This window comes from Chlamydotis macqueenii, chromosome 9 (genome assembly GCF_036417535.1).
Source record: "Chlamydotis macqueenii isolate bChlMac1 chromosome 9, bChlMac1.mat, whole genome shotgun sequence".
NCBI classification, from domain to species: Eukaryota; Metazoa; Chordata; class Aves; order Otidiformes; family Otididae; genus Chlamydotis; species Chlamydotis macqueenii.
Genome location: NC_141564.1, coordinates 15,107,969 through 15,130,864, shown reverse-complemented (window position 1 = coordinate 15,130,864; position 22,896 = coordinate 15,107,969). Strand labels below are relative to the sequence as shown.

At 43.6% G+C, this 22,896-nt stretch overlaps 2 protein-coding genes across 3 annotated transcripts in view; one reads left to right on the top strand and one right to left on the bottom strand.

The window, feature by feature from the left end:
- OSTN (osteocrin) overlaps positions 1-7,943 on the top strand; it is a 50,373-nt gene extending 42,430 nt beyond the window's left edge. Inside the window, exons 2-5 of one of the 2 annotated variants that reach the window (XM_086754858.1) lie at positions 721-819; positions 3,347-3,564; positions 7,168-7,247; positions 7,570-7,943. In XM_086754858.1, the coding sequence (XP_086610984.1) occupies positions 721-819; positions 3,347-3,564; positions 7,168-7,247; positions 7,570-7,592 (420 nt within the window). In that variant the 3' untranslated portion in view covers positions 7,593-7,943. Of the gene's footprint in view, positions 1-720; positions 820-3,346; positions 3,565-7,167; positions 7,265-7,569 lie in introns of both variants that reach the window. The other variant, XM_086754860.1, reaches the window with a different exon arrangement.
- Positions 7,944-12,042: 4,099 nt separating this feature from the next.
- On the bottom strand, positions 12,043-21,027 carry UTS2B (urotensin 2B). The gene is made up of 5 exons (XM_010118694.2): positions 20,904-21,027; positions 18,516-18,617; positions 15,444-15,481; positions 14,441-14,534; positions 12,043-12,688 (listed from the first exon to the last, which is right to left on the bottom strand). The coding sequence occupies exons 1-5, from the start codon at positions 21,025-21,027 to the stop codon at positions 12,663-12,665; spliced, it is 384 nt and encodes a 127-aa protein (XP_010116996.2). The 3' UTR covers positions 12,043-12,662.
- Positions 21,028-22,896: the final 1,869 nt, after the last annotated feature.

The following is a 22,896-nucleotide window of genomic DNA, read 5'->3' as shown; positions in this document are numbered from 1 at the left end:
CAACTCATGGCCATCAAAACTCCTGCAGCGAGCAGCTTCCTGATCCCGAGCCTCCCAAATCTTGACCCTCCCTGCATTTCTGAAAGGCTCTGTAGGTATCTGCACCTCAGCGGTGTCATACGGTTAGACCACCACCAGTCTGAGCGATGGGTTCCCACGTATGCTTTTCCCAGATGTGGGAGCTGGATAACTTTATCCCAGGATCCCAAGAAGATCCTGGAATTTGTGGCTACCATTAACTCATGTTGAGAACTGCTGAAATGCTGCCTTGCTTTCAAAATGCTGCTGGAGAAGTATGTGATTTCTGTAACAGCTTTAGGCACCTGTCCAGTGCGTGGGGAGGTCAGCATCAACCTGGGTGGCTATGAGCCAAAGTCTTCCTGCTCACAAATGAGTGCCTAATTCACCTTGTTTTAGCACAAGTTTGCATTCTTTACTGCTGCCACTGCAAGGACTGGGCCATTGTGCAGAAAGGAATTAAAAGATTTGCAGGGCTGTAAAGGAGCAAAGAGGAGGGAGCTGATTCTGCACCCAACGGTGAAGAGCATTCAGCTGTCGCTATCTGGTCACGGGGTTTTATGCAGTGATTCTGTAAGGTAAAGAACATGAACAGCCATAGGAACAGAATCTCCCTTTGCTTTCAGTTCTTTAAGACCTTTGGAATAAGGTTCCTCTGGGAACCCAGCTGTGAAGTCACTAACAAGTTGTTCTCCTTTGCAGATGCTGCAGTTCCAGCTGGTGGTGGTGCATTTGGCCCTTGTGATCACCCTGCTGTGGTGGCACTCCAGCTCTGTGCTCCTCGCTGAGGCAGCTCCAGAGGTGGGTGAACTGTTAAAACACTGTCCAGTGACTTTAGATAGAGAATTTCCTGAAGAGAGGAAGGAGGTGATGGGGGCGAGGAAGCAAACTCCCCTAACACTGAAGGGAAGGTTTCATTCTTTTTCTTAAAGACAAATAATAGCATGAGAAGTCTGCAGCTTTCAGAAGCCATAAGAAGATCCCTGAGAGAAGACTACCTGCACAAAAGCTACAAATTAAAAGAGAGAGAAGAGGGAAGGAGCAACATAACTTGCCTAAGCTTGCGAAGGAAAACAGCAGATGAAATGGGAGAACTGTCTCATGTTTCATCCAATATGATATGCAGGGGTTGCACCTGGAAATACTTCTACTACATTCTCTTTTTGGTTTTATGTCATCTTGACATAAAACAGATTTGGCAGGAAAGGTATTTGTGTCATGGTTTCATGCCATAAAAAAAAAATCAAGGATCTAAAAATTTAATCAAAGAAGCACTGTTTGGCTGTAGGGTCTTTACATGTGTTTTTAAGATCAGCCTAAAAGTTAGATGTGTACTGAAGAATATTGATAGATCCTTCTACCTTGTTCTCTGTCTTCAAATGAGCGTGCCCTGATTATACAAAATAATATTTGTTATAGAAAATAGGGCTTGGGGGAACCACTCTCCGTATCAGTGCTGCAACAGCTGCTGATTTGTCTGAAAAGAATGTAAGAGCAGAACATCTTCAGAGACTTTCTGATCCAGAGGCTTGCACTGGTCCAGGGCATGTTTTAGCTGGTGATGGGCCTGAATTTGTCTTTAAAACAATTTAAAATCTTGGTGTCCATTATGTCCTTTGGCAATGCATTCCACTTCATCTGTGGCTTGTGTTTAAAAAGTAGCTCCTTATATTTATTTTAAATCCACCATCTGGTGACTTCACTGGGTGGACTGAGGAAGTCTTTTTCTAATCACTAGTCTTTATTCACCTCTTTGCTGTTCCTAAGTTTATAAACCCTCCACTGTACCCCCTGCACCCACACTTATCTCTGTTTAACTGTGAAGTTGTGCTCTGTTCAGTGGTTCACCATAGGAAAACTGTTGTCTACTTCTGACTGTCATTTTAGCTGTCTCTACTTTTTACAATTCTATTCTATCCTGTTTATGTGAAAGTAAGTGAGACTGCACAAAGTACTCAAGAGCAGAGACTATTTTTTACCTTCTAGTTTCAAGCATTATTGTAGATATTTATTCCCACTAACCAGATGGGAGAGTTCAGTCTTTTTTTAAAGGGATAATTTTGTTGCAAACTTCTATGAAAGATTTATAACCCTGAAAGGGAACAGAAAGAATTGCTAGGTGCACTTAAGGCTCATAAAAAGTAAAGTCAAAGGACAATATGAGATCCTTTACAAAAGTATTAACAGTGCTGTGTCATTTGTGTGATCACTGTGGTCGTATTCTCCTCCTTATATAAAGATCACAGTTTTATACAGTCCATCACCAGTTACGCCACTCATCAGTAGTAGGAAATGTCACCACCACAACTACAGTGTGGAACACAGTAGATACAAGGATATCACATCATCCAAGTGATTACTTTCTTTACATTTGTACTAAACCCACAGTGTATGAAAAAGAAAGACAGTGATGTGCTTCTAAAATGAGAGGAAAACCTGCTTCAAGGCATATAATAGAAGTTTTGGTTAGAAATTTTTATATAATTCCATAAAGATCAAGTGGAGCAAGAAGGCAAACATTTAATCTGAAGAGAGGATGATTTGAGCTTGAGACCTGCTTTCATAGACCAGCTGCTGCTCTATGTTTTTCTGTAATTTGCAAAGCAAATATTTCACTTTGATTTGTATCAGTTCTCTCTTGATAGACCCCAATATTCTCAGATATTTGGGATACTGAAGTAGAGTTTGGTTTTGAAAAGGTGTTAAGCCTAATATCGTAACTAAGGTTCAAAATTCTGTGTTGAGTCAACATACTGTTCTTTCCTTTTCTCCTCCTCACAAAGTGTTACTGCATAAATTCTTCGAGTGTCAGTGCTGACCAATTTTTATCTTGGGATATTTTGTATAATAATAACTTATTGGCTTTGGATGGGAAGTCCTGCATAAGATTTCATTACTCGTCATTAGCATTCATTTAAAAAATGAAAACCAGTTTCCTGAAAAATATCAAGATGGATATTGGAGTCTAATAATGGTGACTGCATTTTTAAAAAGGACTAAATGACTCAGCTCATGCTATGTGACACTAATCTCACTGCTGAGGTAGGGCTGTCCTATAAAAACAGGCTTTGTGAAGTAATAAATTGTGATAATTTTTGTTATAATAATGAAGGCGAGTTCAATTCTATTTAAAAAAAAAAATCCTTTTATGGTAAACTCCTGTGGGTGGAAAATGACCACATTTCACTGAAGGAACTTTGTTTTAAAACATTGGCCTGTGTTTAGTATCCTAATGATTATGTATTTATAGGACTGCTGCAGTGACACTGGTTGAAATGGTTTTTCTGGAACTTGAGCAGGAAGCAAACATTCCCTCTTTCTTTTGCAGCCTTTGGAGCCTTCAGCTGCTCTGGGCATGGGAGCACATCCCATAGCCACTGAAGAGAAGTCAGCTACCAACCTGGCAGCCAAACTATTCCTTCTTGATGAGCGGGTGTCTCTGGAGAATGACGTGACTGAGACCAAGAAGAAAAGAAGTTTCCCGGGATTTGGCTCCCCGATCGACAGGATTTCTTCAACCTCTGGGGATGTTAAAGGAAAAAAGAGGTACATTCTTAGATGCTTCTACCAGTGATAAAGTTGGAAGAAGGCTGTTCGTAGTGTCCTGGATACAGATGGGTTAGGTTTGCTGGTCAGTTTTGAGATGCCTCTGATCAGGGTACCAGCATCTCTACAGAAACCGTTCTGGTTGCATGGTGTGTAATCCTCCAGCTGTGATGAATAATACATGCACTAGTTCATTTATCCCCACAGTGCTGTACAGCTAACAAAGAACATTCAAGCATATGCACGTTTTTAATACATTTCTTTCCACTGATGTGAACTAACATTCAGTTTAAAATTGCTTTTTTGAACATGCCTGAGGTTCAAAAGCAGAGGGGCAGGACTAGGTGTTCTTGAGGCTGGAATGAAGAGAAGGTATGGTGGTGTGCATGTCTGGAATAGCAAGATGAAGAACACATTGTGAAAACAGGCAGATAGTTCATAGAATGGGCTTCAAGACCTCGATCGACTTACGACAGGGTTTAATCGATACAGCAGTACAGCAATACCTTCACAGTACATATTTGAAGAGAAGCATGTTTATAACAGGGCTAAGCAATGATGCTTGATATGGCTGGGGAGAGCTGGTGAGTTTGGAACAAAGCTCAAGATGCTGCTCACTATATCTGAAAGAGCTTGTTCCCTTCTTCTGGTAACTGTCTTCTTTTGGATGGAATCCCCAGTGCCATAAAGTATTTAATAACATGCTTAAAGCTTAATCTAGAAGTGGAAAATATTCACAAGAGCCAGTCAATGTTATAAGTATTTTTTCAAAGAGAGTTTTGCAATATTTTCTTGGTTTTTTCCATTTATCCATGCAGTCTGCTACTAGGACTTTTTGACTGCAGCCAAAAGTGATAAATATGAAATTCTTAAAACCTTGAGTAGAACTATTCTGTTCTGTATATCTCTTCAAGAGATCAGAACCAGCTCATTCTTTGTTTGCTTTTTAGCATATTTTCCCTTTCCGGGGGAAGAAATGCAAGGTAATTTTTGAAGCTGCAGTGCCTTCTTTGCAAAAGGACTTGTTATTCCAAATTTGTCTCATGATTTTTGGATGTAAATCTTGTTTCATTCTGTGTGTAGTACAAGAAAAAAAATGAGTAAGGGAAACTGGGGTGAAAGTTGCCCAAGTTTTCTAACAGCTTGTCTCTGAATAATGTGCTCATGCAAATGAGTGACACACTGCACAGAATTCCTCCTTTCCCAGGAGGGAACACATCAGCACAGTTTGCAGTTTTGCATTGAGTTTATCCCTTTTGGGGGAGCTAATTATCTTTTGAGTTTAGGATTGACTCATTTATTAGAACCATCTGAGCTGCCTTGATCACTGCATTGATACTCAGATACTGCCGTGAGCATGGACCGTGGATCAGAGGAGTGCTAGGGAACAGTCAAAAGGCTGGACCTTTTTGGGGAAACAGGCAGAGGCTGCTGCACTGGGAGGAGTAAAACAGAGGACTGTCATGCACACAGTAGATAACAGCCCATTCCTGTACCAGCTGAGATGGTTACCTTTAGAGACCAGATAATGACTTTTGAAATGTGAAAGCTGTTAAATAGATTCAGCCCCCTAGATTAATACAGTGAGTACAGAGCCTGGCAACACAGCTGAAGCTTTTGGAAGAGAGCAGTTCAAATATATGTCCACTTAGCAGATTGTTGTGGCACCCACCAGCTACAGGAGGGCCCAGATCCTAATCTTGCTCCTCAACATCAATCTATAAAGCTTTGAGAGCATGGGAAAAGCATGCAAGAAGACATGAGTCTTCAGAAGATGTAGAAAAATCCATATAGAAATGGAGAGAAAGAGACTCTGGGAATCTTAGAAAAGGCTATTTTAAATAAAGAACATCCCTTTGTCCCCAGTGAGTGCTGGAATAGGCACAGTCTAGTTTGGAACATGGAAATGGTGCAGCAGGATGGGGAAGGAGTGGTGACTGTCCTGTTGTGGCTTGGGATGGCCACAAGCCCTACCCTGCCTTTCCCATGGACATGACTTTACAATTTCCTTCTCTGTTTAACTACAGAGCATGACGGTATTACAACTAATGATGCAGAAACACCGTCTCCCCCCATAATCCAATCTGGGAGATTAATTCCACTTTTTTATCGAGCCAGGCTCAGTATGACTTCAGCAGCCCAAGTCTCCCAGCTGCCTCCCACCATCCTGTGCCTGCACCTGGGGAGGAAAGTGCTGCCCTTGAGGCAACAGACTGAGGATCAGCCCTTGGCTTTTTTTCCCTTTGCTTTCCTTATGGCTTAGTGCAACAACACTGGGTACGTAGGTGTTTGTGGGAGAGACAGAGAGGGCTGTACAAATGGCTCCCCTTCATCTGTGATGTTTTGTAGCTGCTCCAGTATGACCAATGTGGTGCTCCCTACATCTGTGCTACACTGCCAGTTCCCATTTCTTGACCTCATCTGAAAAGCACCTAGAAAAGTGGCAGTGTTAAATGGGCTGCTGATGCTGGAATGATGCCTCTGGGCTTCAGCCCGTGCCCATGAGGAAGGGATACCACTCAGAGGAACCCGTGGATGAGACAGACAGTCCTGGGTGGAATGTGTAGAGCCGCCACAGCCACAGGCTGAGTGAGCCTGAGAGTGCTAGCAATTACAATTGGACTCAAGGGCATGATAGCATGCTCTCCTGGTAGTTACTTTGCATTTGAAAATTTAAAGAACAAAATTTCATATTTATATTCCTTGACAAAGACTGATAGAGAAAAGAGTTCATTTTCCAGGTTTTCTCTTGGACCTGCATTTCACTGGCAAGTATCTCCAAGGGCAAAAGTTGAGGTTATTCTCAGCTGCAGAAAATATCACCATCTTCACAATTAATTAAAATAAAACTTCTGCTGGTGGAAAAAATACTTAAAAATGCTGAATTAAGATGGGAAATCTTGTGGGTTTTTTTATATTCAAAATAATAATAAAGTTCCTGCATAGAACTTCTTTCACACCTTCCTCATGCCCTCATTCATCAAATCATCAGGAAATGTACCATATGAAGGAGGAAAACAAAACCAAGATACTCCTATTATCAGTCTCACCAGAGGGTTGCTACTGTACAACTTTGAGAACAGTGTATTCCAGGAGACTCCACAGGAAATCCTGTTAGGGCTTCTCTGACTTGTCCCCTCTGTTACTGTGCAACACTTTCTACCTCTTTGTTTACCTCAGCCCCAGCTGGCCTTGGAGATCTCAAGGATGCGGGCTAATGGATCACCTGAAGTATAGGACGCTATGCATGAAACAATTCCTCTTCGTACATGCAGTGTATCTCCCTTCTTTTATGAATAGCAGTTAACCTGAGAACTACTTGTTTCCTGACAAATAAAAAAAAAACAGGGATAGCGGATCCACATCAGCCAGCCTGTAAAACAGGTGCAACTCTTGCCTGTTCTTTTGTGAGACAAGTGAGGCACTTTTTTTTCAGACACTTCCATCTTTGAGTGCTCCTGCACAGCTCTTCTGCCTCAACAATAAAGCTGTTAGTGGGATGAATGCAGGAATCACAGATGTAGTAACATTTTGATTATTCCTATGATCTCTTTCCTCAATTCTCTCCCTCCTTCTTCATTTTTTTTTTTTCCCCTGGTGTAGGAAAGTGGTTGAGCTGCCTAAGAGACGATTTGGAGTTCCTCTTGACCGGATTGGAGTGAGCCGTCTTGGCAACACCAAGGGTTAGCAGTTCCCGCAAGTAAGCCAAAGTACTCTGGGTGTGGGCAGGCTCGGAGAACCCCTCCCATTCTTAGTTACATGGAGGTACTCAAGTCATGCCAGTGGGCTTGGAAAGGGTGGCTTGGGGAATTATAGCTTCTTATAGCACAGATTGAGACTGTCAATTTAGCTTGAATGTCCTAAGTTAGAACTTTCTACCCTCCCACAAGAACACAAGCATTTCTAACTTTTTCCATCTTCTGTAGGTCACCTTACAGTCTGTTTGTCCAAGCCTTGCATTTCTGACATGGGAAAATGTGATGTCCACTGCTTTTCTGTCTACAGGTGCTTCTGTTCTGAGTGATTGATGCTGTATTGGAAACATTACAGAAATACAGAAGATGCATCACAGCATGCCTTGTCATTGACTAATGATTCAACACTCAAGGAACTGACCTCCTGCAAAATCTGATTCACATTGCATTTTACAAATGTTGCATTTACAAATAATAACAAATTAAATTCATCAGGTCGGAATGCTCTCGCAGTTGTGCACAGTCTCACTGATCGGAGGGAATAGAAAATATGTATATAGTTTAATTGCATGACATTTATTTCTTAAACTTGCAGAAGTTCATTATCCTAGCAAGGACTGTTAGATATTTTTTTTAATTGAAAATAAAACCTCCAGAGATGCCAACAGCAGTCCATGAAAAGCAGACAGTTTGCTTTGCACATTTCTTTCAAGAGGGTGTTTGTTTGGTAGATGAAGGGAGGATTTAACGATTATGGGACAAACCTAGAACTTATTTGAACTGCTGTCCAGGAGAAGATGTCTACTGACTTCACTAGGAGTTAGTCTGAATAAGAGCTGTGACAGTAACTTAGTATTTGTCTTGATGTTTTTAGTAGTCTTTCTCTTACCTCTGCACCATATTTAGACATGTTTTCATCGTATGGCAGATCCTGAAATATGGTGAGACTTCTAGTTTCCTCCTTTAAGCTGATGAATACATTTCACTCCTCCCTATGCATAATATAGGAAAGTGTCCAAATATGAAGTCATCTACTTCCTAGGCCATCTGCATCATATGCCTTATTTTAGCCTCTTGATATGTGCACGGGGCATAATCAGACATCCAACTCTAGAAGTTCAAGTATTTCTCACTCTGATAAAATGTAAACATGTCCTCTCCACTTCATTTCAGAGTAAAACAGATTGTCTTAAATTGTGTTTCATGCTTTTCACTTCTTTCCAGATTATAAAATGTAGCTGAAAAGAGCTGTTTGCTGATATCTAAATGCTCAGATTCCTAGCTGATGTTTTCTAAACCTCACATGTTCCTTCTTGGACTTTGGTTTATGTCAGCTAAATTCCTTAGATTGCTATTCTTGGGCATAAATCATCTTTAGCATTGCAAAAGAAGATCCATTGAGAAAGGGATTATACAGGACTAAGAAAAAAATATTCTTGCCAAACATTCTGCGTTAGGCAGAGAGTAAGGCTGGAGACAGGAATTAAGTGTTAATTTTCTAATCTTATATGACACACAAACCACCTGGCCATCAGGTAGCAAATGGGAAAAAATACAGCCAGCTTCTTTCAGTCAGCTACAGGAAGGGAGCTGGGAAGTCAATGGGTCTTTGAAGTTAAAGCTATTGTGAGGGTTGGGACCTTGGGGCAACTGCCCCCATTCAGGCCATGGTGGGACATGAGGCTCCCACCCAGAAGGGCAGATAGCATCCAATTCCTGTCTGAGAGGGGTCAGCGCTCAGCCGTAGCAAGGGCCTTTCCCATTTCCTTCTTGTTTACAGCCCTGCCCTGAGACCAGGACTGCCCCAGCCACAGAAAGTTTGCAATAAACTTTGCTTTTCTTGACTTCTCTGATACAGGCTAATGCTGCTGAGAGCAGATGCACAAACCAGTGAATCGTATCAAGAGGTGTCCCTGTCTTTCCCAGCAAGCAAAGCTCTTTCTAGATGAGTTAGGTGATCATTTCCCATTCAGTAGGTGAGCTGTCAGTACTTGTGTGTGAGATGAAACACTGCAGATACTTTCCAGACCAAGCTGTTGAAAGCCATAGAAAGAACAATGAGCTGTAAATCCGTATGTAGTCATCTTGGGTTTTTGCTCCCTGCTTTTTCCCTGGGCCCACTGCTCACTTTCTGCTTTTAAGCTTGCAGGTGAAGGCTCTGAGAGCTGGATTGAGTGAGTGCACGTAGACTGGCTGACTTGAGACAAGATTTTCTGTCTATGCTAGAAGCAAGTCTGCAAATGCAGTCCCAGACAAGCCCAGACCCTGACCTCTGCAGTGCACTGCCACCACCTACCCTGAGCCTGCCCTGTGGTTTAGTAAATGGATCTTCTCAGAGCTCATCCTGACAGTCTGCAGATAATCTGCTTGCCAGGTAGCCATATGTATGGGGCAGGGGCAGATTATGGAAGTGATGACCTGGCCACTTGTACAGCTGTCTGTCAAAAGCAGCATGGGCAGAGGCATTGTGTGACATATTTTGGGAGACTCAGGTCAGAGGAATCCAATGCTAACAGTGGCTTTGCAAAGACACTACTGGATCATCCAGGCATTTAACAGTTGGCAGGTATTAACGTGTGCTTCCACATAAAGAGGGGCTTTAAAGCCTGTAAGTTGTGTGCAGAAATGGGTGATATGAAAGCAAAGTGGGACAGAGGTGTCTGTGGTGGTGTTCCTGTGACGGGAAGTCAGGAGCTTCAGCCCTGCTCTTGGCTCCCACCTCACTGTATGAATTACTTGCGAGAAAGCAACAGCCTTTCTGTTCCTCTAACCCATCCACCACAGAGCCCACTGAGACCTTCTGTGGCTCAGAAAACACTCTTTAAAATCCATAAATTGGCAGGTGCTGTTTAAAATATTATGATGTCTGAAAGGCTGAACACCACAATTCATTTTTGTAGACAATATTGGATAGCTTCAGTCATTGTGCATAGAATGGAGGTCAACAAATGTGAAATGAGGATATACTGCAGCATCCGTTGCATGCTAGATTTGCCCTGTGCTGCCTGTATGCAAATCCATTTAGATGCCTGTGAGGATTTTCTGGTAATAAATTAACATGGTCTACTGGAATGTCTATGGGAAATCCCTTTAATTATTGCCTGTGGGTCATTAACTTTAGCAAGAGTGACTGCCCAAGCATGGGTAAGGCATGAGCAGCCAGGATGTGGAGGTGGCACCTGAGGGAGAGAAAAGTTTCTGCTCTGCATGCTTAGCAGAAAGGATAGGACCTCCACAGTGACATGTTGCAAGTGAGCCTAGGGAAAGCTTCACAGTCTTTGCTTCAAATTAGTAAATGATTTACATTTGACACTTATTCATCACTCCAGCAGTAAGTAACTAACACAGCAGTTTATAGTGTCTGTGAGGAAATAGTGGGGTAGTTTGGGTACCATGAGCACTTAAATAACAGTGCTGATAGGATGTAGCACACCATGTGGGTTAAAAATCCCTGCTAAGCAGCATGGTGCATTGCACTCCAGGGAATTCCTGTGCCTAGGATCACAGCAATCTGTTAAATAGCCACAGACGCTGTATTCCTTTCCCTGACTTGCTGATGAGTTGTCACACCGGGTCAGGAAGGTATGGCTACAGCCAGCAGGTAACAGATGGAGCCTGCCACTCCAGCCTTTCATTGTACTGGGATTTCCTGGAAGCTGAAAGCCTCTGAGCTGGACACCAGCTTGGGGCACTCAGTGCAGCTCTTGTAATACACTTCCCTTTCACCTGGAGCACCAAACTCTTAAAGAAAGAGAGACCCTTCTCTTGGCAACAGGCTATGATTTTTTCCTGGATTTGGTGCTGTTGTGAGGGTTCGTGGAAGTGTGCTCTCACATACCTTTTCACTTGCACAAAGGCAACAGAAAATGGGACGTGTTCTGAATCACTACCAAGGAATAAACAAAGAATTAATGTTAACAGCAAACTGTATTTTGCCTGTCATTAGACCTCACTGATATAATCAAGCTGATTTTACTCCATAGATGCTGTCTTTGGTCTGTAATAGGATAAGTAGATCTCCTGTTAATGAAGTACATACAAGGTACTGCTGTGGTAAGCGTGCACTTCTTGCCAGAGACCAAGGCAATGAATGTAGCATGGTAATAACAGCTTTGGTAGAGGTAAAGTTTTGAAGAATATGTAGTATGCAAGCCATCATTAAATAGCATGGCTTGACAGAGCTGGAGAGGGAGTTTAGTTCTAGTCAAAATTAGTCCACACATTCACAGTGGCTACCAGATTCTGCTCTCATTTACAGTGTTGGAAACCTCAAAGTTAACATTAGGATTTATTCTGAATTTACACCTTTGGGAACATGGTCTTTTTTTTTTGCAAATAGACATGGCTAATATGATTTAAGATGAATACATGTAGGAACCACTGATGGATTGTAATCTCTTCCTTTTGGACAGGGGCAGAAATAATTCTGCAGTAGACAAAGCCAGCTAGCATCTGCACTGACCACCCAGATGAGCCAAAAATCACTGCTCCAAATATCTCTTTGGAGTGAGTAGGTAGAGATCAGTGGGTCTGGTCCAGTCCTATGAGGACAGCAGCCCACACACATCCATGAGGAAGACTCAACTCTCATTCTCACTCCCAGTTCTGGTCAAAAGGAGGGGCCTCTTCCTCAAGCACATTAGAACAGGCCAGTGTTCCTATACGTAGGTGATGAATAGGAGCCTTTCCTCCATTGAAAACTTCACATGAACCATAAAGATAAGAAGAGCCTACAACAAGGGCTTCTGCAGAGGGTGAGAAAGAAAACACCACGTGCTTCTGTGCAACAGAAAATCTTTATTGGAATGATATCCAAAAGACCCAGACTTCTGTCCTCCCCTAAACCTACTGTGTATGCTGACAGGACACAACGAAGAATGGCTCTGGCTCAGCAAGCCAAGGCAGCCCTGAACCCTTCACATTACACCCAGTCTGCCTTCCTGTCCCAACAGCAGGTGTTAGGCCATCACAGACCTGCTCATAGAAGGCGATGGGAAACCCAGACATCACTGTGAGCAACGTCTGCAGATGTGGGCAGAGGCCCAAGCTCAGGGGAACTGAATTTGTCTTTGGTGCCTCAGGGGACCTGGTGAGAACGGGAAAAGTGTAAGATGGCAGCAGACTGAATGGCAGACACGAGACAGCAAGGAAAGTTGTGAAGCATCTTTTAAGTAGAAGATCACAGTAGGTTAAACCTGGAAGGAACAGTGGAGAGCGGTAGTGGGCTACCAGCTCCTGTCATGGTCCCTGGTAGACCTGGCTGTGGTGCAGCCATGGAGGATGGTATCCAAGTGAGCAGCACGATGGGAGAACAGAACAAACTCTTAACACTCTTAACACATTAATGCCCAGCAAGGCAGTTTGGGGAAGGGCTCATCTTCATCCTCCAGTCCTGGCAAGACTTCAGATGCAGTATTTCCAAAAGCAGGCTGGGAAGGGATACAAGAGAAGGTTGTTAGCATCCAAGGGACTTTTTTCAGCTTCCTACTCTAGCCCTGAAGTGGATTTTAAAAGCCTCGTGTCTTGAGAGAGTTAAGGTGCAAAGCCAGCATTGTCATTTCTGGGTACATCTCAACAACCAGCTGTGATTTCATAAAACACTTTCAGAAGGTGTTTCTTTTAGCTGCTTATAGTTTAAATAAGGGGTCTAAAAGTTGTTTCTATGTTGCTTGATATAAACCCTTATAAAGGGTTTGCTTTTCCTTTTGCTGTATTTCAGCAATATCAGGAATCATTTTTTTCTTTCCTGTCTACTGGCCAGCTGTTTTGCTGCCTCAGAGGTGTGTGCAGGGTTTTTCACCTGTGGCTGACTGAAGAGTGGGATACTGACTTGGAGAGATGGGATCTGGTCCTTACAATTTTTTTTTCAAAAATGCAGTTTTTTATCACTCTGCTGCTGACTGTCCTCCAAACAACACTGATCTCTATGGAATCTTCTAAGAAGACTAGATTAGGGAAGGATGCACATTTTGATGTTGAAAAAAATAGCTGCCCTGTTCTTTGAATACTGTGTGGGTCTCCTATTGTCAAGTATGAGAAGAGATTTCTACTTAGTTTTTGAAAGTAGGATCTTGGGAGAAAGCTTCTACTGAATCACCAGTGCTCGTGCTGAGACACGAGCTCCTCCCAGACTGGAAGGACTTTAGAGGAAGACAAAGATTCTCTGCTTTAATTTCTGTCAGAATCTGATTTAAACCTGGCAGGGGGAAGTAGTTTTATCTACGTTTGAACCTTCCAGACTGGTGAGGGCATGAATTAGATTAGCCAAATTAATTATAGCCTCCAGGGTTGCTTATGAATTGCAGATTGTCTGAGGATCACCTAAGCACTTAAGCAAGCCTTGCACCAAAGGGATTTTCTCTTGGCTGTCTGGCAGATGTCAGCTTGCACATGTACAGAGCATGTGGGGTAAGGGCAGAACCAGCTCTTTTGTTTTCAGGCCAGATCTGTCATCGGTGACTTCTGGTTCACAGCTGCCACTGCTTTGTGAAGGAATTCACGGAAAGCCAGTGTGAGCAGCATCGTCCATGTGCTTGTCAGGGGCAGCCTTGCGGGAGCACTGGTGCCGTGTGCTCCTGAATCGCTCGATACAGACTGGATAAAGCTTGGACACCAAATGGGGGTCCGTCCTACCAGATCCCAGTTCCCTACATTCTTGGTTGATTTCCACATCCTTTTTAGCTGCTTTTCAGCAGCACAAACAAGTGCTCCTTTTTTTCTCTGCAGGGAGGCAGTGACCTTGGCAGAGGGGAATGCATGCAGTCCACACACCTCATTATGCCTTCAGCACAAGCTTTGTGCCCAGAGCAAAGCGGCGGGTGCGCTGTGGGGAGGTGTTCATACAGAACTCGCCCCGTCCAGGACAGAGACTCATTGCTCACATAACCCCATGTTCCTCTGTCAAAAGACAGATACAACACCGACTGCCTCCAGTGAGGTCCTGGATGTGCAGACCCGGTGTATCTGCCCCGACAGCAGACAGGGTTGGGTACACAGTCCTTCTCACCAGCTGCTAGACCAGCCAGTCATTAACAATAGAGGGCCAGGACTGCTAGAAAAGCTGCCAACCTGTTTTTCAACATATCTGGGGCATGTTTACAGTCATTGTCTTTGTTGCAGAAAGGAAGCCCTGGAGATGAGAGCTGGACAGGATGGCTGCGGGGCTCTAACCCAAAACTCACCGCGTTTTTTGGGCTGGGATGCTGAGAGACTTTCCAAGGCATAGGCCACCTCTGACCCTTCCTCAGTTGAGAGCTGATCCTTCAACTTCTCCAGCTGTTTAAAAACAAACACAGCAGTAAACAAATGCCCCATCATGAGGAGATCCACAGTGCGCTGGCAATCATAGGGTGACTAAGAGGCAGGAGGCACCGGCAGCCTGGCTGACAGCAGCACTGAGGAGGACAGGGTCTTCCCTGGAGCAGGACCTTTCCAGGAGGATCTGCCTTTGGAGCACTCACACCTCCTCATGTCCACTAAGCTGCTTGTTTGGTGGCAGCAGTGTAGGCACTCTCTTCCCTCACACCCCAGGGACCAAACCTCTGCGGAGAGGAGGCTATCTAGAAGGAAGCTGCACCGCTAAGAGTCAAGTCAGTGCCTGGGTAGATCTCCAGGCATCCACGCACGGCAACAGAAAGCATTGCTTCTCCATTGCTGTGGGCTGTCCCTGCCCTCCCTTCCCCTCAGCTTTTGCTATCTTCCCTTTGTTATAGTGTGTAAAGTCCACAGTATTTCTTCTCCATCTGTAGCTAGAGCAACATCTATGGCCATGTTCTAGACTTCTGCTCTGGCAGTGTTGCACCCAGGAAGCCAGAGCTTACTGTCCCTCAGCACTGGAGCGAGGGGCTAGAGTAGGAGCTGGCAGCTCCCTTTTCTTCCATGGGGATTTCCTTTGGCATCTATTGTTTTCCTGGCTTAGCCTTCACTGGCCTTTCACTGGTGGCAGAGGCAAGAGCTGCCTCAGCCTTTACTGCACCAGTCTATAGCCTTGCTCCTCTTTTACCTTTTCCAGCTTGTGCAGCTGTTTAGCCCAAGTTCCACTTTTCCCTTTGTGTGCTGCATGCTTACATTACAGCAGCAGAATAAGAACAGCAGGATGTAAAGATAGAATAATGGGGAATAAAGACAACATGCACAGTTGTTTAGCTGTTCATGCATATATGTGTCTGCATTTACTCCTCTCACCTGTTCAAGCTCTTCAAATTTCTTCGCCAGCTCCCAGTCTGCAAGAAGGGAAATAGTAACATCAGTATCTGCATTGCTTTCCAAAGCTCAAATCCAAAATATTTTCTTAATTTAACCTCTTCAGTGGCTGACAAAAAAAAAAGACCTAGTTATCATTTATTTCCTGAGAGTGATCTCCAAATCTATGGTGGCAGAAACAGTGACAAAAAAGCAGGCTTTCTCTGCTGAATTCTATGGGACTTTACCCAAATTCTCCATTACGAGGGAGACTGCTTTATCGTTCACCATGCTTCAGGGGGATTGGCCCAAGAAGGTCACATACTGTGTGATACCAGCTCAGATGAACCTCTTTGCTGCTTTTTTAAATTTCATCCTGATAACAGCAAATCCCTAATGCTGGCTTTTCTGTCAGTGGCCTTTTATATGAACTCCCATTTCTTCCTTTAAGATTTGTCTACCCACACATCACCCATGCAGGTAGAAGTCAGAAGACACAGATTTAGCTAGCACAGCTAGGCTTTATCTGTTGCTTTGTAAACCAGGAAACATCAGGGCTGGCAGAGTGGAGCAACAGGAAAAGTAACACAGCAGTGAGCGCACGGGTTTTGCACTTCTAAATGTTAGGGGGGCACAGGGAGCTGGGGACCAGCTCTGTAGATCAGACTTGGAGATCTCAAGGCTGCACAGTGCTGTACTAGATTGTCAAAAAAAAATATGCAGATGGATGAATGAGCTGCCCTGAGATATCCCACCCACAAGAAGGGGCAAATTCAAGTGCCTATGAACGGGATCTAAAACCTCCAGCTGATTTGGGAAGAGACTGAACTAGCAATACGGAAAGTTGCCGGAAGGGATGGGGGAATTTAGTCTCACTCCTCTTAAGGACTGAGGTACCTTATTCCAGACTCAAACTAATATAAAAAACAGTTGGGATTTGGGTTTTGTTTTTGTTTTTTTTTTTAATAAGACAGCTGAAACAGCAGAAAGCACCATGAGAAAACGAACTCAGTCAAACCTGAGTGACTGGACTACAGCAGTTCTGCTGGGAGGGGAACACAAAAGTGATTAGCTGGTTTTAAGTGCTAGTTTGGGGAAAAAATGCACTAAAATAAGCAGAAGAGCCAGGAAGGAGCTAAAGAATATCTCTTCTGGGCCCCACAAGAAAGCCAAAAGCCAGCCAGGGAGTTGCCTCCTTTGTCTGCTCCTAATGTGGCAGCAGGCATTGGTCTGCATCTCCAAGGGGATTTAGGACATAATTCCCCTTGATTTCAGATAAGAGTTCACTACACAGATATATTGCCAGACTTGGGCTTTTTCTTAAAAACATTTGAAACTGAGCAGGAGGGTGCCAAGAAAGAGCTGACTGCCTTCTCAGTTTCTCCTTTGAGAAGAAAACAACTCAGTTGAAAAATTCTGAATATTTTCTGACAGATATTCATCCAACAGAAAAAGCAGCAAATGCATTACATCAGGGCTCAGATTGAGAGATGGTCAGGGGACAGGGGTGGGCTGAGAATCGGGAGGTGGGGGCTCTGTTCCTGGCACTGCCAGCAATCACCTCAGGCAGGTTCCTCGTAAGCAAGTTTTTACATATCCATAGAGAGAGCCAGGCCTGCATATCTACAAATGAAAAGTGCCACTTAAGAGGTTACTACTACTACTACTACTACTACTACTACTACTACTACTACTATTATTATTATTATTATTATTATTATTATTATTACTGTTATACATATTTTTACCTCTTTCAGAGTTTCAAATTACTATTTTGGCTCAACTTTCCACAGACCATACACTTGGCCAATAACTGCTATGAATAGAAAATGAACAGCGGTCGAAATTTGGAACAGATTATCTTAGGCAGGAGGAAGGAAGTTAATTTATAGATGAAGCCTTGAGAAACTGCCTGCTGTAAATCCTCTGTCTGTGCTCTGCTCAGAGATTCACTATATTCAATTGTCTGGCATAAAATGCAGCCTTTCCTCTAGGAGTAATAAGTATAATAATCCATAAACCAATCATAAAAATATTATTTCTTGAATGCATCCCCTTTGCAAGAAGAATGCCTTTGTTAGTATATGGACTTGATTTATTTGTGTTTGTTTATTTGTCCCAGGATTTTTTAATCACTGCATTAACAAGCAGCTGGGGAAGAGCACTGAGTGATTTTGACAAATGGATTTTCATAAAAAAATTTTTTTTGGGCCCTGTTTTCAGCTGTTTTCACAGGGAAGGGTGGCTTCCTGCTCTGAGACCACCACATACAGCTCAAACCCTCCCCTGGCTGCAGTGGCCGTGGGAATAGCTGACCCCTGTAATCTAGATGGTGTTCGTGATGGCTGCGCATGGTGTCATGGAGAGCCCGAGTTTCTCTGCAGCAGGTCTGAGTTCAGAGGCTCTCGCAACGTGCGAGTGGCTTTAAATATGGTGCCTGCTCACAGAGCACCACCAGGAAAAGCCTCCATGTGGCGCAATTTTGGCTTCTCTGCTGTGTGGGAAAAGCCTGTTGTCTCAACCTCTTGCAGCAGTAGCAGAGGTCCAGGCTCAGATGGGAGCTCCCACTGCTGTTGTCCCAACCCACCCCTGACCCTGAGGGATCTCTCTGCAAAATCTCAATGCTGTCCCGCTGCCCCATGTGCTCACAAGATGCTGCTGGTTTTAGCATGCCAGCAAGCCACTGAGCTGTGTCTCAAAAGCAGGTAAGGTGTGGTTGGAGAGGTGACTCCCAAGGCTGGCCCATACCCCAGGCATACACACATCTCAGAGATAGCAGAGGCACACGGACTCAGATGCATCTCTTCTTGTTATTAGTTATGTACACACACATGCTCCTTGGTAGCTCAGTGCTGAGTGTCCAAAACCATGCACTCTAGATCCTCATTGCGTTGCAAAAACAAGTCTCAGGGCCACCATGATGCACAGCACCTTACATTAATCACGTATAGGCACCATACTGGGTGTTTCCACTTTCTGAGCAGTCAGTATTTCTGAGGAACCTGAGGAGCAGGTTCCTTATGTTCATGAAAACACAGGTTCAAGAAGCTGAGATCTCCCATCCCCTTCACTTACCAATATTTTCTGGTCTCCGCCAAGCAAGCTTCTTATTAAGAAGTAGAGTCAGCAGAGTGTCCTCATGATTTGTGTCTTCTCTCTCCGGAAGCACTCGGTTCTCTGCAGCACATAAAACACATCTTTCTCAGTCTTTAATAACAAAAAAAAAAAGGATGGACCCTCCAGCCCCTAACATTAAAGCAAAAATTAAGAAGGCTGAGAAGTGGAAGGAAGATGTCTCCTGTCAGCACTTTGTCAGGGTGGAAGGAGCTCAGTAGAAGAGGAAGATGTGTGAGCACAGAGTAAAATGTCCAGGCTGTGAGGGCTGCGCAGTGAAAGGGTGCAGGATGAGGGAGCCCTCCCTGCCAGCTCCGGGCTGCTGGCCAGTCTCACTGCATCATCAGCGCAGCTGGCTGCAGGGAGCTGGAGACAGCACCCTGGTTTAGACAGTCCTGACCTCTCCTGCAAGGCAGATGTAGCAGATGCCTGTGCAAAGCCAGACAGCAACCTACAAGATCCTCTTTTCTCAAAACTGCAGGTGTTCTCTCCCTCACCCCATCCATCTTCCCAGGGCTGATAGAGGTGGGAACTTGCTCCTCATGAGGGCTGAGGTGTGGGTACCAGAGCTGAAAATCCCTGCAGCCCTGCAGTCCATTCTTGTCAGCCTTGGGGCTGCTCTATCTGGCTGCCAGTGGCATTAAGGAATTCTTCCTGAACAAAACCAATATGTGGAGGAGTTTAAAGTGAGTCTCTTTATCCCCGAGGACGCGTCTTAAGGTAGCTGTAGGCCACGCGGAATTTTTTTATTTTCCAGGAAAAACCTCCCCAAGCCACTGTCCTAAAGCAATTTGGAGCTCTCTATGAGGCCCCTTTAGGGAGCTTTCGCAGTGGTTTTGCTTTAGTGGTTGTGGCTATGCCCTCAAATGAATGGTTGTGAAGGTCAAGGGTTCAGCAGAAACCAATGGACACAAGGGATGGAACTAATCAGAGCCCTCAAGGCTCTGAGACCCTCCTAGCTCTGCTGAACAGATTTCCAGCATCATCTGAAACTTTTATGTTGCATTCATTTTTGAGAATGACAGAATGGGAGCCAGAGTTTACAGGGAGAACAGCCTTCCCCAAAATCTTTGGTCTGAACATCCCTGCCCTACACCCAGACCCTAAAAAACCCTAGATGATGCCTACAGAATCCATGGAAAATACTAAGAAATTATGCAGAAAGGCTTATTTTCTCTTCTGTCAGGGTCTTTAAGACTTCTCTCACTCCTTTCAAGGAGGTGAGAAAGGATAAAATGGTCTCGTATAGGCATCAGCCCTACATAGCTGCAATGGGATTCACACATTTATTTTTGATATTTTTTATTATTTTTGATACACATGAAACAAAATATTGTACCGGATGAGCCTTAAGGATGCTCAAGAGTATGTGCAAATCGGCTCCATTAGCCAAAGTCACATAAATCTGCAGAAGCAGAGGGGCCCTGGCCAAAGTGATGCTCCAAGTATCTGGCCAGACTCAATCCTGCCTCACGCTGCGGCTGAAGCCGCTGGTCCTGATTGTGATCTCCAGAAATAAACCCGAGGGAGTTAGCAGAGCGACATGCTGCGTAAAACTTGCAGTTAGCATGGAGTGCTATAAACCTCATTCCTAAGTATGAAAGACAGTTATGATTTTAAAATAGCTACTTTTAGTAATTTGGGGGATTTGCTACAGGAAAAAAAAAGCAACTATAAACACTCTGGTGAAATCTAAACAGAAGCAGTATTTAGATAGAGTGGCCTCAGGAATGTTTCAGTTGTCATTACAAAAATAAATACATGATATAAGAGGAAAAATACTATGAAAAGTGATGTTATTTTCAAGCCTATATTTAGCTGCTTTTTTTTTCCTACTGCCAAGTCTCTTTAAGAAAGAAGATTAATGATTGACATTTCACTGCAGAATAAGTTCAAACTAAGATGAATTTAAATTATGGGAGAAGAACATATAATGAAGTTGTGTGAATAAAAAAAGTTCAGCAGCACCCTGAGACTGACATTTATGAGCTGTCAAATCTCATATGGTGCATACGGGAATTGCTACTCCCTGATATTTTAATGTTTTCCCTTGGAAATTTTCTTTTGGGAGAAAAAGAGCTACCCTTACCAGATTTCACCAGATACGATATTTTTACTGATCAGCAGAATGTGTCATACAACCAGCTGCAGACCAGAAGGATGGCTTTAGCTCGTGCTAATATGAACAAGTCTCTGGGTAGCACCCGTGTTTTTTGATGATTGTTTAGCATAGATCAAGGTTCATTTTTCTTTCATGGATAAGCAAGTGTTTCATGGCCATGACAAGCAGCAAAGCAAAGCAAAAAGATAACCACCTACCTTTGTCATCTAGTCTGTATGCCAGCTTACCTTGTAGTAAAAAAGGCTCTCCATGTGTAGATGGGACATACGCAGTCATGATCAAGATGGTTAGCACTCCAAGGGACAGCTGGACAGACCACATCTTCTCCACGTTCCCACCACCCAAATGCATTCTTCCTTCAGGCACAGTGGAGGACTTCAATGCAACCCAGTGCCAGATGAGCTCACTTTTAAGAGGCAGTGGATGTGCCGTGATTGCAAATGGCCTTTGGAGGAGGGGAGAAAAATATCTCTTGAGATATAATTCAACCTGTCAATATGATTCACTCCTTTGGGAGTGGACAGAACAACCCAGTAACAGACGTCAGATGGAACGTGTTCAATATATCTCATATCAGACTGATCTAATGAATTCTGACATTCCCACCGGCATGCACCGTCCACGCACGTTGATATACATTCCATACGTACATGCATTAAAAATATTTTTTCGGGGCTGCTGCTTTAATGGAGTTCAGACGTGAGGACTCCCACATTAGCAAGGAAGATTTGTCTAACATACAAGTTGCTGTATGTCACCAGTTTGGACAGAATCAGGTTAATGGGTTTTTGTAATTTATCATCTCACTGCCTAGCGCCTATATTAATTAATGTGAGATATAATGAGTGCTGAAATGGTGGAAAACAGAGGGGAAGAGTTCTTTTCATTTAACTGATTGGAGGATATTGAGTGTGTCTCGCTCACCATGACTTATGGCTTTGTCAACGGGAAAGGCATCACACCCTATTTTGGGATTGTGTCTGAGTGGGAGAGTGCAGATTTGGCAGCAGATATGGAGTATATCAAGGATGGGCAACTGTCTTTAGTTTTTTCTTGGGGAAAAAAAGAAGTGGAAGGTCAGATGCTGGTTCTGGCTGCACAGACTTATTTTATTTGTTTAGAGCAAAGTATTGAGGCACATTGCACATTTTCCATGTCTTCTCGGGTCGTGACTACTTGGTTTAGCTTCTATTTCTTGCCCGTCCATCACAATTTATTAGGGACCTGCTACTAGTTTTCTCTTACAACCTCTCTAAGAAAAATGTTGTAATAGTAACAGTGTTAAACTTTGTTCTTCACTTTTGCTTCTTCTTCAGAACTGAATCATCCGTACTACACTTTGTCCAAGCTCTGACTTGTACATACACTCCTAGTGACTCATCTCATGTGCTTTTTTGACACCACACCATGCCAGATTACCCAACATAACTTCATCTGATGGTACCTGCACTTCATCTTAACTGAAAGACAGTATCATTTCCATGTTTGGGCTTTTGGCTTCCGGTCCCCAGCTCTCCCTACAACCTGCTGTGCACCTCGGATAGCTATAGGATGACTAGCCTTTTGACATCCCTTTTAATATTTACTTTTTACTAAAAAACAAGGGGGAGAGGCTCAGGTTTTGTTTTTTTTTTTTTTTTCAAGAAATGCTTATGAAAATAAATGTGATGCTTTCATTAAGGAATACTTATCTACTAAGGAAATATTCTAAAATTTTCCCTGCAGATATAACATGTATGAATAAACCAAGCTTGTCTTTTCTCTCAGTCTTGCGAATCAATGATCAAGCAGCTTAAGTATTCTCCTTGTCTTCTTCACAAAGTTCTGTTTGGACTGAAGTACACCTATGTCCTATGGGGAACACTTTGCCAGCCACCTCTGTCTCCCTAAGCTGCCCATTTCAAACTGGTCAGTAGTGAGCAGCCCCCATGAAGCAGAGGCCATAACTTAATGAGCACCCCCTTGCACAGGAGTCCAGGGTGGAGAACAGTAGCTCTGACTCAAAACCATATTCCTAAGGGAAGAGCAAGTCTGGTTTTACTTGGTATTGAAGGGCTTTCCAGGTCCCTTCTACTCTGTCCTGAGATCTGCTGTGAAATTTGGTTTGCCTTGATAGAGATGGTGGTTTTCCCCATCTCAACTAAGTCTATGCAGAATCCATAGATCTCGGACTTTTTTTTTTGCTACTCTTGGCTGTGAGGCATCATGGGCTATTGGCAG